The sequence below is a fragment of the Carassius gibelio genome, chromosome A5, assembly GCF_023724105.1.
Source record: "Carassius gibelio isolate Cgi1373 ecotype wild population from Czech Republic chromosome A5, carGib1.2-hapl.c, whole genome shotgun sequence".
In the NCBI taxonomy this organism is placed as follows: domain Eukaryota; kingdom Metazoa; phylum Chordata; class Actinopteri; order Cypriniformes; family Cyprinidae; genus Carassius; species Carassius gibelio.
In genome coordinates, this window is record NC_068375.1 from 20,590,518 (window position 1) to 20,604,447 (window position 13,930).

At 37.5% G+C, this 13,930-nt stretch overlaps 2 protein-coding genes across 2 annotated transcripts in view; both read left to right on the forward strand.

Moving 5' to 3' along the window:
* Nucleotides 1-2,993: 2,993 nt before the first annotated feature.
* The window catches only part of LOC128000774 (protein FAM222B), a 68,482-nt gene continuing 57,545 nt past the window's right edge, over nt 2,994-13,930 (forward strand). The window contains exon 1 of the mRNA XM_052592295.1: nt 2,994-3,156. The gene's annotated coding sequence lies outside the window, so the exon portion shown is untranslated. The remainder of the gene's footprint in view (nt 3,157-13,930) is intronic.
* LOC128000810 (uncharacterized) lies at nt 5,219-8,437 on the forward strand. Its single transcript, XM_052592297.1, has 9 exons — nt 5,219-5,276; nt 6,102-6,410; nt 6,503-6,562; nt 6,657-6,707; nt 6,812-6,883; nt 6,987-7,064; nt 7,168-7,308; nt 7,392-7,475; nt 7,617-8,437. Exons 2-9 carry the CDS (start codon nt 6,119-6,121, stop codon nt 7,784-7,786), a joined length of 948 nt encoding a protein of 315 aa, XP_052448257.1. The 5' UTR covers nt 5,219-5,276; nt 6,102-6,118; the 3' UTR covers nt 7,787-8,437.

Sequence of the window (13,930 nt, forward strand, 5' to 3'; positions counted from 1 at the left end):
GGATTTACACAATTAAATATTTCAAGTGAATAAGTGCACTTACATTTGTGAGTATATTTGTTTCCAGTAAAAGCCCTGACTTCTGCTGTCTGTAGATAAAGTGACCAGAACTTTTCCACCACAGACAATCCAGCACCATGAGAAACTTATCTGACTTTTCTTCATTACTCAAATTATTTACCACTGACTAAAACGGTTGAAAATTAATAGTTCATATTTAATAACTGTAATATTACAGTTTCACATTTATCAATATCAATACAATATCACATTTTAATCAGGCCCTGCTCCACCCTGACAACCAGCCACCACCCAAACTGTCCAGCCTTTCTTTACATATACATAGTTGGATGGTTATGTTAAGTGCCCCATCCTCAGACTCCTCCTGAATTTCGATTTGCTGCAAAAAGACCAAAGTAATAAGGAAAAAAACATTTCAGAAAACATTACACATTTTTAGTTATGATCATTTTTGAGTTCCAAATTTAGAGCTAACAGAATGAGAATAATAGAGTAAAATAGATGCAGCTTCAATGATGAAAAACTGACCATAACAAGCTGGGAAACTGCTGTTTAATATTTTTCTGGAAGCCATCTGTTTTCAGGATTCTAAGAATGATGAATAAATGGTCCATTTGTAACCACGTGAAAGTTTTGACTGTCACTTTTGATCAGTTTAATGCATCCTTGCTGAATAAAGTGATGATTTCTTTTTTTTAATTCTACTGACCCCCAATGGTAGTGTATTTCAAAGCCTTTTAGGAGCCCACCTCTCTCCGTCAGGAGATACTGTTGCAAATGTTCAAACAGAGAAAAATTAAAGATGAATAGCCACAAAAAAAAGTCATTTCTTAGAATCTCAATTGCAGTCTCTAACCGTTAATGTTTCCTCATCTTCTCTTGTCAACAGAACTTAACATGAATACATCCATAAAAAGTGGCCTTCAGCTCCTCTGGGCTCAGCCTGTCTTTGCCCTGATCCTCTTGAGATGCCCTGTCCTTCATGCTCTCAGAATGAGGTCGTTTAGTGTATCTGCTGTGGGGTTTGGCTGCTGATTTCTGATGTGGTTTCTCTGCTCCACGGAGTCTTATCTTCTTACCATTCACCACCACCCCTTCTGTCACCTGTGCTGTGATGCCAAGCAGAAGCGTTTTGTTCTTCAGCAGGTCTACCTGTGTGTTAATCTCTTTTATAGCTCCTCTAAGTGTACCAGCTGTAAATAATTCACTGAGTTTCATAGTGACATTCCTTTCTGTGATAACAATAGCAGCAAAACAGCCCCCTCTCTATGTCCGATGAGAGATGGGATATGCAGAGAAAACTAGATGGCCACGAACTAATCCTATGCTCGGCCTGGAACAGATCAATACACAATGACACAGCTAATACCTCACTGAGGACATGGATAGCAGGGACATCTGGATTCAGGGCCAAACCCTTCAGCACTTCATAGTCCGGCTTATCCATTTATCGGACACATAGACTACCACCACCACTGCAAATATATAGTAGAAATAGAGAAAATGGAAGATTCAGCACATGAGTCATAATACATTGGTCTCAGTCTCAGTCTTTTTGACTCCAAGCATCCCCTTTGTTCAAAACTATATTCAAAAGCTTTCCTATTTAAGCTGATATATACATCTGACATATATATTGTATATACATACTTGAAAACTTAATGGGGCCTCTCTGAAAAGGGACTGAGGCCACTGCCCCCCGGTTAAGAACTCTGCCTTAATAGCATGGCACAATTATCTCACAAACAAATGGATGGTGCCTGCGGGTCCTCTTTTTATTTTAACAGGTAAGAAATAAAGAAGAAAAGCACAAAAAAACATATATATATATATATATATATATATATATATATTTTTATTTTTTTTTATTTTTTTTTTTTATTCCTTTATTGACTCAAAAGGATCCACCAGCAGTGATTCTTCCAGGTGATGTCTGTTAAACAAATATAACAAAACAAATTTTAATTTGTTTGTATTTTTACCACTCTCGTGGCATTAGTTAAACCAATGTTGCTGTTTCAGGTTGGTTGAGATGTTCAGACAATCAGAGCAATGTTGCCACAGAGCCACAGTATTTACACTTTTCAAGGACATCAATGTACAAATGGTTTACTTACAGCTGAATGTAAGAAACTGCTGTATTACCTAATCACCTTTTAGCTTTCATTGGTGTGGTGAGATCAAGGGTATCCAACAGTATCTGATAATAAAATATATATATATATTATATTTTATATATTCCCTGAACAGACTAGACTTTTATTTGGATATTTCAAATGGTGTAGAAGAGGTACTAATGACTTGTGTGTCATCCTGTGTCAGGACACCAACTGCACGTGATCTTCTTGTGTGCACTTTCTCCGAAACAGCACACAACTGTAAATTAACATTTATTGTTGCAGACACAAGTTCTTTTAGGGATAGTTCACAAAACAATTCAAATTCTGTCATTAGTTACTCATCCTAATTCTGTATCTCTATGCAGATCTGTCAAATTTTATTTGTGTACAATCAAACATGACATGTCAAAATGAAAGTCCCATGGAAGAAAGAGTAATACGGGTTTGAAACAAAATTATAACTATTTACACAGACTGTAGTTTATAAAATTTCTGTGTGATAAAAATAAAAAATGTTTCACCTTAACTTTTATTCCATATGTTCATATAATATCACCTTTCGACCCAGCAGTTGTTGGTCAGTGTGGATTTCCCTGCATTAGGCACCCACTATTACCATAATAGTTTAGATTTGGCATTTTCAGGTAGATCAGGCTCCTTTAGCAATAAAGAAAACTGATGACCTGACAGTAAACATTAAAACTCATAAACATACGGACAAAACTGGTTAAATATATAGGCTATAACATCATAAATATCCACGTAAATAAGATACAAATAGCGGTTTTCGACATGTTATCTCTGAAACAGCAGTGCTGAAGGGCTGGTGATATTCTTACAGCTGTCTGATGGAACAGAGACCCTCATCGGACAAAACCGCTGCCCCCTTCTGCAATCTGTCCAAAAAAGCACCCGAAGACACCAAACTGGCAGGAGTACAGTGAAAGAGACATCTCCTTACTGTCTGTGGACCAAAAACTGAGCAACCCGTGAACAAATAAAGGTCAAACGACAGGTAAAATAAGATTTTATGATGTTGTATGAGTTTGGTTTTATTATTTTTGGTGGCGAAGACAAATACAGTCAGTTGGTCATCTAGCATGCCGACACGAGATACAAGGACTGTAAAGAGACCGAGTATAATCTATAAATCCCCTGATCTGATCCACGCAGATCCAGAGGCGCTTGCTCTGAAGCTGCTGTCAGTTTGAATCGTCTCGCAAAAAACCGCGAGGTCATTGCTAAAAACCCGTTTTCTATAGCCTACATAGACTGTTAATTTAAACACGTTTCGCTTCGGGTTAACCCTTGTACGAGGTTATTCTCCTCTCCATGTTTGTTTACACATGTTCACAGTGCGCTGACATGTTGATAAAGTCGAGTGAAGACCTGTCCTGGAGTGATGAATTACACACTACTGCCATCTGCTGCCCAGGCAATTGATAAACTGCTACTCTGGTCTAAATTAATACTTTTAATATATTGACAGCCTAACAGTGGCGTAGCCAGGGGAGGGGCCATGGGGGCACTGGCCCCTCCTGAAAACTGATTGGCCCCCCAGTGTGCCCCCACATTTCTACTTGTCTGTCACTCACAAATTCAAATTATAATCTTTCAGTTTAGTAAATAACTCATGATTGAGTCGCGATGCTTCTCAACGAGGACTAAGAATAGTGAGCTGCTGTTTTCCAAAAAAAAAAGCACCTATTTTAAATAGCTGATGTTTTTCGATTAGCGAGTTGTTGCAGTGCAAGAAGTGTTTGGTACTAACGTTAACGTCTTTCGGTGTTAGACAGACCAGGTTCGATGACGATGTTATCTCCTCCCAGCTAGCAAAAAATATCCGCACGGCTTCTTTTTGCCGCCGGCCCTAAGCTGTCGGCTATAGGTGCGTCCCGCTGGCGGGGATGAAACGTTTGCCGCCGAATACGTCACTCCCATTTCTTGCGAGATGCCGCCGGCGAAAAGCCGGCGGGCCGACTGCTTCATTTTCTTTGGCGGTTGCCTCCGTCTAATGGACCGCGGCCGGCTGGCGGCAAGCCGCTTTGAAATACAAGGATTTCTACTAAAATCGACCAGCAGCCAAGGCTATGTTTAGCATGTTGGGAGTTAGAATGGAAGTGGAACTGACAGCATTTTAACTACTTTTCACATCTGAAGCGATTATAAAATCATAATAGCCTATATGTGAATTAAATCCCATATTATTATTATTATTATTATTATTTTTTTTTTTTTTTAAGCCATTAGGGTTTATTCTTGACTCTTGATTCCATGATAAGGTACGGTTTAGGAAATTACATTTAAATTACTTTGAAACTCTGAAGCGATAGAGTAGCCTAATAGGCTATATGTAAAATTATTTTATGCACTTAGGTGAAAATTGTTTACATTTCTTTGATTTATGCACAATTGAGACATGCATAAACCAAAAATAATTCCTTTTGTAAAACTTACTTGGCAATAAATATCTTTCTGATTCTGATTAGGTTTTAAAATAGATATTTAATTCATGGTATGAACAATTTAGCTGAATAAATTGATGAAGTTAGACTTTTCACTAATGCCTGGCTACATCAGTGAACAGTGAAAGACATCTGCAACATGGCCAAAATCTTGGGTAGGTCTATACTTTATAATTTTTTATTAATTTGCAACCATGGTAATAGCCTATCATAAACAGGAAAATCTCTGTTTTGACCTGATCAGAAGGATAAACTAAAATCTAAAAGCTCCTCTGGTTTCACAGCTGCACTGGCAGATTTATGAAATATTTAGAAATATTTCGTCTTTCTGCCATTCCAGGAAATGTCATTTTATGTCTTTCATTTTTTTCCAACCTCGATTTTTTTTTTTTTTTTACATGTATAAGGGATTAATTTGCAATTGCGACCTGTACAAATGTTTAAGACAGTAAAACACTTAAAAAAATGTAAACACATTATAAATGTTAGAAAGTATAGGTTTTCACCATTGCTGTGTTCAGGATTTATTTTTGGGCGGAGCTAAAACGGTGGCTCGATGACGCACTGGAGCCACTGAGCTCCTGGCCCCTCCCCAAACAACATAACTAGAGCACACATTCGCGTCAGTTCGCCGTTCAATCGCGAGTTTCTGTGGACTACCATCGTTTAAGTAAGTACATGTTTCCTTAACGCAATATTATGTTTACATTGTTTTTAGTTTATCTTTGTAAAATCTGTAGTCATCTTTGTTCATGCCTTACTAGTCAAGCTAAAGTAAGGCTAAAGTAAGTTAGCCTTGTTTACAAAGTTGCCGCCATGTTACAATTAACTTTCTGTAATAGCTACTTTGTTTCTTCCAGGCGTTGAGTTTTTCTTTCTTCTAAGATACGTATGTTTATACGAGTGTGAGTACGTATGTGTTTTAAGTTAGTTTTGGTCAGTCGAATTAACTACAGTTACTTGTATGGACAATTATGCCGTCGCCCATGTGGTAATGTGGTTCCAGCAGTAGGTAGCAAAATCTACGACAAGACTGATCAGTATAACTTGTGTTGTTTTCTAACTAAACCGAATGATGATACCAGTAACGTTAGGTTGTTTTCATTTGTTTGTTCCGACACGCACGCTGCTAGTCTAGTTCAGAGTGTTAGCTAACACATGCTGTTTCGCCTTTTTTACACTGTTCAAGCATGTTGAAATGTGTATAGCTTCAGTACGTAGCAAAAGCTTTACATCTAGTGTTTTCTTACAAAACTAACGTTGTATATAGGTTGTTTAAATGATTTTGTTTGTCTGAACAAGTAGCTGCTAGTCCAGCTAGCAATTGTTAGCTAACACATGCTGTTGTGCCTTTGTTACAGTAACTTACACACTGAGGTTAAGCAATGTTGCTTGGTTCTGACTTATGCATTTGATTTTCCTGCATTTCATCTGTGTATTTTCTTTGTCTGTTTATGGTGGATAACTGACTTTCATTCATTATTCCCTGCTCTAGAATGTTGGCAAGAGGCGATGAGATATTTGATGCGCTTCCAAACAGGTTCTAGCGTTGAAACGACGGACGATGACAAGAAGAGAAAGAGAAAGAGAATCTCAAATTCCAAGTACAGACCCCAGGCCTCTTCTGATGAAGAGGAGTCTAGTCTTCCAGATGCACCAGCAGTGCTGTCGTTTGGACAACCTCTTTTGAGCTTTGAAAACATTGTTCCTGGTAACAAGGTTTCAGTGCTGCCCGATGCTCCAGAAGTTGCATCGATTCCAGAAAACCAGGAAAATGTTGTGCCATCTGTAGACTTCAGAGGTGGTATGTAAAATTGCTGTGACGCTTGATTTGTGATCCTGCCACTAAACTATACCCTTTGTTAGATTTTCAAATTTCTGTTTCCTCTTTCTCAGAACCAGGTTTCTCCCCAGAAATTCAGACTCCACTTCACAGAGCCAAGAGTTTGAGTACAAGTAAGTGATGTTATTTGTGACGTTTTTTTGTCTTGGAAACTATTGCTTCTATTTAAGATAAGGAATCCTTTAATCATAATCTGTTTTTCATTAGGACACTTGACTGGTTACTCGCCGCAGCAGTTTCTGGATGAAAGGTGTCGAGGTGTGTTGTACATTCCATTAGCATTGCACAGTTCAATTATAGTTTCATTACTGAATATGCAATACTCTGCACTGAAGTTAAAGCTGTTATGTTTGCTCTTCCAGCTCGTCAAGTACTAAGCTTTACACCCCCAGCAGCAAATTTACCCTGGCAGCATATGGGTGAAAACGCTGGAGGTATGTAATATGTTGCGCTAAACTAAGTGTTCCATTTTAAGTCCAATTCATTAAATGTATGCAATAACTTCAAACATATTTTTACGTCAATGATTATCAATAGGAGAAAGTCATTGCTCTGTAATTGGCCCTTGGACTCCCCTGGCATCTCGTGTACAGCATGAAGTTTTCAGCTATGAAGGTATATTTTAGGCCTATGTCTTAGTGTCCAGTGTTTTAAAAGTATTGAAAATAGTGCCTTTAGGTGTTTTTTTTTTTTGTTGTTGTTTTGTTTTTTAATGTAGATTTCCAGAGACTCCAGAATGAAAAACAAGCCGTGATGGAGGAGAACCAAGCCCTTAGGGAGGAGAACCAAGCTCTGAGGGAGGAGAACCAAGCTCTGAGGGAGGAGAACCAAGCTCTGAGGGAAAGCACTGCACGAGCAGGTAAGAACATGCACAAAAAAGTCAAACTTAGGAAAGAGTATGTGATGTATGTACAAAATTACCATATGCCTTTCATTTTGTAGCTTCGGATGACAGCGGCTCACTTCAAGAGCAGGTGAAGCAAGTTGGGACAATGTTGAAGACGTTTGCTCGCACTGGGCAATCAGGTACAACTTGCAAACAACACCTGTGGTTGTTGGTTTAATTCCCACTGGGGCCACCTATACATGTAGTAGACCTAGATATAAATGTCATAGTTTAGTAGTTGAGGGACCAGGACTGACTATTATTTTATTTAACCCCTGTAGGTGCAGATCAGACCTTAATGCTGCGACGTCTTGGAGAGTTTGGCGTGAAGGCGGAAAAAGGCGCCGCACAGCTGAGAGGGACCCACAGCCGACCCCTTAAACCTAGGCTGACTACTGACATCCCAGCATCACTGACAACTGGAACCCTTTCTTTATCCTGCAGTCAGTAACATCAAGACCCCTAAAGAAGCCAGAAGTGTCAGACTGCACCCCCCAATCCACACTGTTCACTGTGGATATTATCATAGTGCTTAACTTATTATATTGTTAAATATAGCTTGTAAATCCTTGTGCCACAGGTCAGCATTGCAGTTATATCTGTTCTACTACTTTTTTTACCTCAGTATTTTTTATATATATTTGAAGATGTTTATCACAGATACAAAAGACATCTTGTACCCCAGGTCAGCAATGCCATTATAATGGTCTATTCTACTCCAGAGCTTTATTCTAAATTATTACCACTTATCTTATTGTTAGAAATGGCTTGTAAATGTGATGTTATACCTGAATTTTTTTTGGTGTCCTGCACATTCTTTGGTACCAGATATACTCATTACTTATGTTTACTGGTAATTCTTTTCATGCCAGAGCTGACCTCTTTATATTATTAACAATTATTGTAAGTGTTATAATTTGCTTGTAAGCTAAGGCTGTTTTTTTTTTTTTACAATTTAATTGGAAACCTGCATGTGTGTGTGTGTGTATTTATTTATTTTTTTTTCTCTTTTTTTCTGTTATTTATATTTCAGGGATCTGACATCATGTTTCAATGACAGTTACTGTACTTTGAAATGTGGAATTAAAACGTCAAATGGAAATTTGTCTGGTTTGATCAATCATTATTCTTGATAAACTGCATAATATATATATATATATATATAATATATATATAAATAAATAAATAAGCAAGCGGCGACCGATCGCTCGAAAATAGCGTTTGCCTCCGACGGGCCGCGGAAGGGTCGCCTTTGATATAACGGCGGCGGGACGGCGGTTGGCCCGCGGGCCGGCCGCGGAACGAAGGCGGTAGGAAGGCGGCTGCCGCTTCTAAAAAGCGGCTGCCGCCGGCGGTGCACCGTCAAACGTGTTTGCGATTACGCTATTCTGACGCTTCTACTGCCGCCGGAGCGCCGCCGGCGGTCCGCCGACTCATTGCTATCTGGGCTAGAGCAGACCAAGATGCTAATCATTATATTTACTATGCTCCTCTGATGCTGAATTTAAAAGGGGTTTACTGCGTTACGATTTCGGCCGAACGAGCCGATAAAGGCAACAACGCAATTTAAAGCAATGGTTTTAAAAAAACTATAATAGCAATTCTAATAAAGTCATTATTGAATCATGCAGTCGATTAGCGACTTTTTTCACTCAAGTGAGGTGACGAAACAAATCGTGTAATGTTTATCTAACGCTCCACACTTAAGACTTTTTTTTTTTTAAAGTCTATATGGGTGAGACACATGCAGAGGTGGGTAGTAACATTTACTTCGTTACATTTACTTGAGTAATTTTTCGGGGTAACTAATACTTTTCGGAGTATATTTAAAAATGGGTACTTTATACTCTTACTTGAGTAAATTTTTTGGGAAAAATCTGTACTTTTACTTCGTTACTGTGAGCGACGCACCTCTCGTTACTTTATCTTAATGCAATAAATGTTATAAATGCTTCAGTTTATTCCAAACGCGCCGTCTATTTTTCTCTGGGCAATGAGCGATGCCCATTCGCGAATGATTCATTCTTTTGAGTCAATTCTGTTCAAAGGCTTGATCAAACCAATTGGCAAACAAGTGAATTGGTTCATGAATCAGTTTGAAGGAGTCGTTTAGTTCCCTGAAGCAACGCGCTGAGCGTCTGAAGCGGTTCACTCAGAGTTGTAACGTTTATCATCAGCAGCGTTGAAAACGGGGCTATGGAACTGCACTGAATTGAAAGCAAATCTGCAAAGGCTATTATTTGCTTGCGATGGAGATCCTTATTAGATGAACGTGTGTGCTGTCTACTGTTTAACAGGTAATAACTTGGGCTACATTCGATTACAGTACACGATACCACTATGACAGTAGTTTGTTGTACGTGTGTGGCTTATAACAGAGGGGAGTCAAGTTGAATGCAGCTTCCAAAAGACAAAAAATAGCCGATTAAGATTTTATTAATTTTAATACAATCACACCGGTGCGAGTACGTTCAGCAAGTCATATCATCAGCTGCTAAATTCAGATCTGTGATCGCTTGCTGGCGCTGAGCCAGAGACAGACGCGTTTTTACAGCGTTGCGCATTATAACCAATCACACACGGTTCTTTTGAATGCAATGGCCAATCAGAGGTGTTCCGATGAGTCATCGCTGAAATGCCGGTGCTTCCTTCACTCGCTCACTGACTGAATACCTCTTTCTGGCGAATCCTCTCGTCAGAAACAACAAAGTGCAGATGTGTGTACGAATCTATAATTAAGATATTGATTTCACAGTGTTAACAGTTTCAGTGATTTTAATGGGAGTTTCTGAGAGTGATTGCAATCTAGACTGTCAGTGAAAATTATCTTTAATAATGTAAATGTTATTTGCTCTCTTTCTGAACAATGAAAGATTAGTAGCAATATTTATATCACATTATATTAAATGTGAATTTAACATTGAAAGTTAAAGTCAGTCGTATTAAAAATATGTTATGGCATGAAACCTATATCTGTTACTTAAGTAAACAGACAGGGTTTTATAATAAATTGGAGTAAAGGCTGATGAAATATATACATTTACACACGCACACATACATTACATACATTTATCTATATATCTAAATAAAAATAGGCTCCGTATATATGACCTAAAGTAACTAGTAACTAACTACTTGAGTAGATTTTTTTATCCGATACTCTTTTACTCTTACTCAAGTAACTATTCAAGACTAGTACTTTTACTTTTACTTGAGTAAATATTTCTAGAATTACTTTTACTTTTACTTGAGTAAAGTTTTTGGGTACTCTACCCACCTCTGGACACATGCAAAAACATCGGTTTTTTTACTGGTCAATTTTGAGATTTTGGCCTGTTTGTCTTCAGTAACATGTCTTCTTTCAGACTTGTGGTGAAAAAAAAAAAAGTCCAAAATACACATATAGGTCTTTATTTTTCTACACCTTTAGTCTATTTGCGTCTGTAGATTCCTAATAAATTCAGTTGGCGTTCTAAATCACCATGGTGCTCCGCGATTGCTGTCTGCCCCTGCAAAGCTCTCTCTCCCTCCCTTCACAGAAGTTATTGACAAAACGTCATTTGATGACACCCAGAAACATTCTCAAAAAAATCATACATAATTATTTAATGCATGATTAAATAGCAAAATAAATAACTAATACTAAAACAACACTGGACTAATTAAGCTATTCTAAACTGTTTTATAGGATCCACATATTTTACATGTTAAATTAAAGCTACCTTTTTGAACAAGTAGCTTTCTAACAAAGTATGGATATATGATATTTTTAAATCAATATGCTCAAGATTAATTAGCCTTGACATAAGTAGATTTTGTTTATTCATCAATGCAAATTTACTGCAACTGCTGCTATGCAAATTGAATGGGATGTGGATAATAAACAAAAACATTATGAAATTATATTAAATTTATATTAGTTATATTAATTAATTAATTGTGTATTTATTTCTATGAATTATTAATGTTATTCTGCATTTATATAAATAAGGCTATTATATATATATATTATATAAGGCTATTATAAATAAATTATATTATTATTATTTGTGAGTTGTACACTATTCATACATTGGATTATTTTATTTATTACAGTTTTTCTTTCACTTTTGTAAAGTGAAAAGTTAATACAAATTGTATTTGATTTTTTTTTTATTTAGAGCAGTGAATAACTGCTATTAAAATATAATAGGGTATCACTGTTTATTACTGATTTTAAAGGTTACTGAACTCTTGAAATGATTTGGATATACAGTTCAAACAACACAAGATTGGCCCCTCTGTATTAATCGTGGCCCCTCTTGTGCCCCCCAGTTGAAAAAATCCTAGAATCGCCCCTGCAGCCTAATAATAAAAAACAGCAACAACTAAGAAGCTTTGTTATCATTTCAGCCAGTACATAAGGAAATACTATAGCGTATATATGATTCTGGAGTCTTTGAGGACCAGAGATCCCTAATCAGAGCCGCTGAGACTGTGTGTATGTTTTCATCCGCTCAGGTAAAATCAGAGAGAACAGATGTGTTTTTCCATCTCCCATCAAAGGCTAGTCCACAAGGAGTAGCACAGAGCAGAAAAAAACACTTCCACTGGGGAGAAGAAAGGATATCAGGTGGCTCCCAGTCTGTCAGCATATCAGCTTAGTGAAAACTCACAAAACACACTCAGGAAGCAAGGAAAATTAGGATTTTGACTGAAGCAGAGATTCGTTTGCATAAGAAAAAATCATGAATAGTTACGTTCCTGAATTAGACACAAATATACAATCACATGTGGCAAAAAAAAAAAAAAAAAAAACTATTTCACCATTCACTTAAACAAGACCTCTCTTACGTGGGGTTTGTCTATCTTTATTTTACCATTCAGACCAAGAGGAATGGCACATTGTTTCGATATGTAAATCATTTAGAGCATTTATGATCAGAATTTATATAGATATTTCCTAATCTCATGTTGAAATGTATTCTGTATTTTAAAGCACTAATTAGGTATAGGTATTCAGTAATGAAAAATGAATGTCTTAGAGACACTTTTTGCAGAACTTCTAAAGATATTTGATGCTAATAATGTACTATTATTAATTTAATAAAAAATTAAATCTGTCTGTTTTAACAAGATGTCCAGTCGTTGCTGAAGAAATGCAGACATCACAATGCTACCCCATCATACTTCACATTTTTTTAGATGTGGGCAGCGTTACATTCACAACACACCAATCATCTGTAATTTTGTGGTCTCATGCAACCACAAAAACTTTTACCACTCTAGAACTCAGTCCACTCTGTAGACCTACAGATGTGCTTTCACATCTTTTTTCATCTTTTTGTGTAATAACTTCTTCTTTCCCAGCCATTAAAGCCTAGTGCAATTATGCACACTGTTAGGGGGTAGTCATGGCCTAATGGTTAGAGAGTTGCTCTTGTTTTGGGGGAAATTGTTGTGGGGGGAATGAATAACATTCACAATGTTTGTTAGTTCATCTATTTTTTCTATTCTCTCATAATTCTTGTTTACATGAGCTTTGTGAAATGATTTTCTGTGTCTGTGGAATTTTATACGTCTTCCACTTCATGGAAATTTAGCCCTAAATTCAAAATAAGCTCAATAGTCTTCATTTTCACTGTGGTCATATGATCACCTAAATATTCATTCCACTGTGTGGTTTTTATCTAGAAAAAAACATCTGCAGGGCCAAATATGTTATGAAGACATAATGTCACATTAAAATAATTCATTTTTGTTTCATAAATAAATAGCTGAAGGTCAAAAGAAACTATTTCAGTTCTTGTGCCGATCTATATTCATGTCATGTGTAGGTTCTAATTTAAAAAGCTCAGAGTAAGAAGGAATCCCATATCAGAATAAAATGACAACCTCTTACCAGGGTTGTTTGTGCTGCATGTGCCATTATTGTTTAGGAGCTGTGGTTGTTGAATAACTGCTGTCATGTCAAATATTTCAGTAGGTCTCTCTTCGTCTTTTGCAGTGAAGACAGACAGATACACACACACACACACACACACACACATAAATGCCCCGCAGTAACAGCACAGCACTGTGACCTTTCTGCAGGCAAGGAGCTGTTGAGCTGTTGAGTATACGAGGAGCTGGCTAAGCCATGCTGGGTATGCTGCTCAGTCTTTACACATGATTGCAGAACAGCACACAAAGCCATGCAGCTGAGGCATCCTCTGTCACATCCTCATCAAAACACTTTTGGGACGATCATTTTAAAAAGCACCCAGAGGTCACATTTTGCAGCCCTGATTCTAGCGGGGGGCAGAGAAAGTAAGAGGAGGAGGAAAAGTCATACTCTATCAGAATTTTGCAATCAATACAAATTGTCTGTGAAGTGGACCAATAATGCATCTCTTTTGAAACCATCAATCACTTTAGAGTTGGGCATAAAAGCATAATTAGGACCACCGTTCCTTAAACATCCTGCTCTGAAGTCTTTCAAGGCCAAAGACACCATTCTTCATCATTAACGTTGTATTATTGTGTGATGAAGCACACTGCTGAGCACTTCCCCTCAGCTGCCTGAGGCTCTTCGGGTGCAAAATCACTTTGTGTACTGGTCCAGGATCAGTCATCA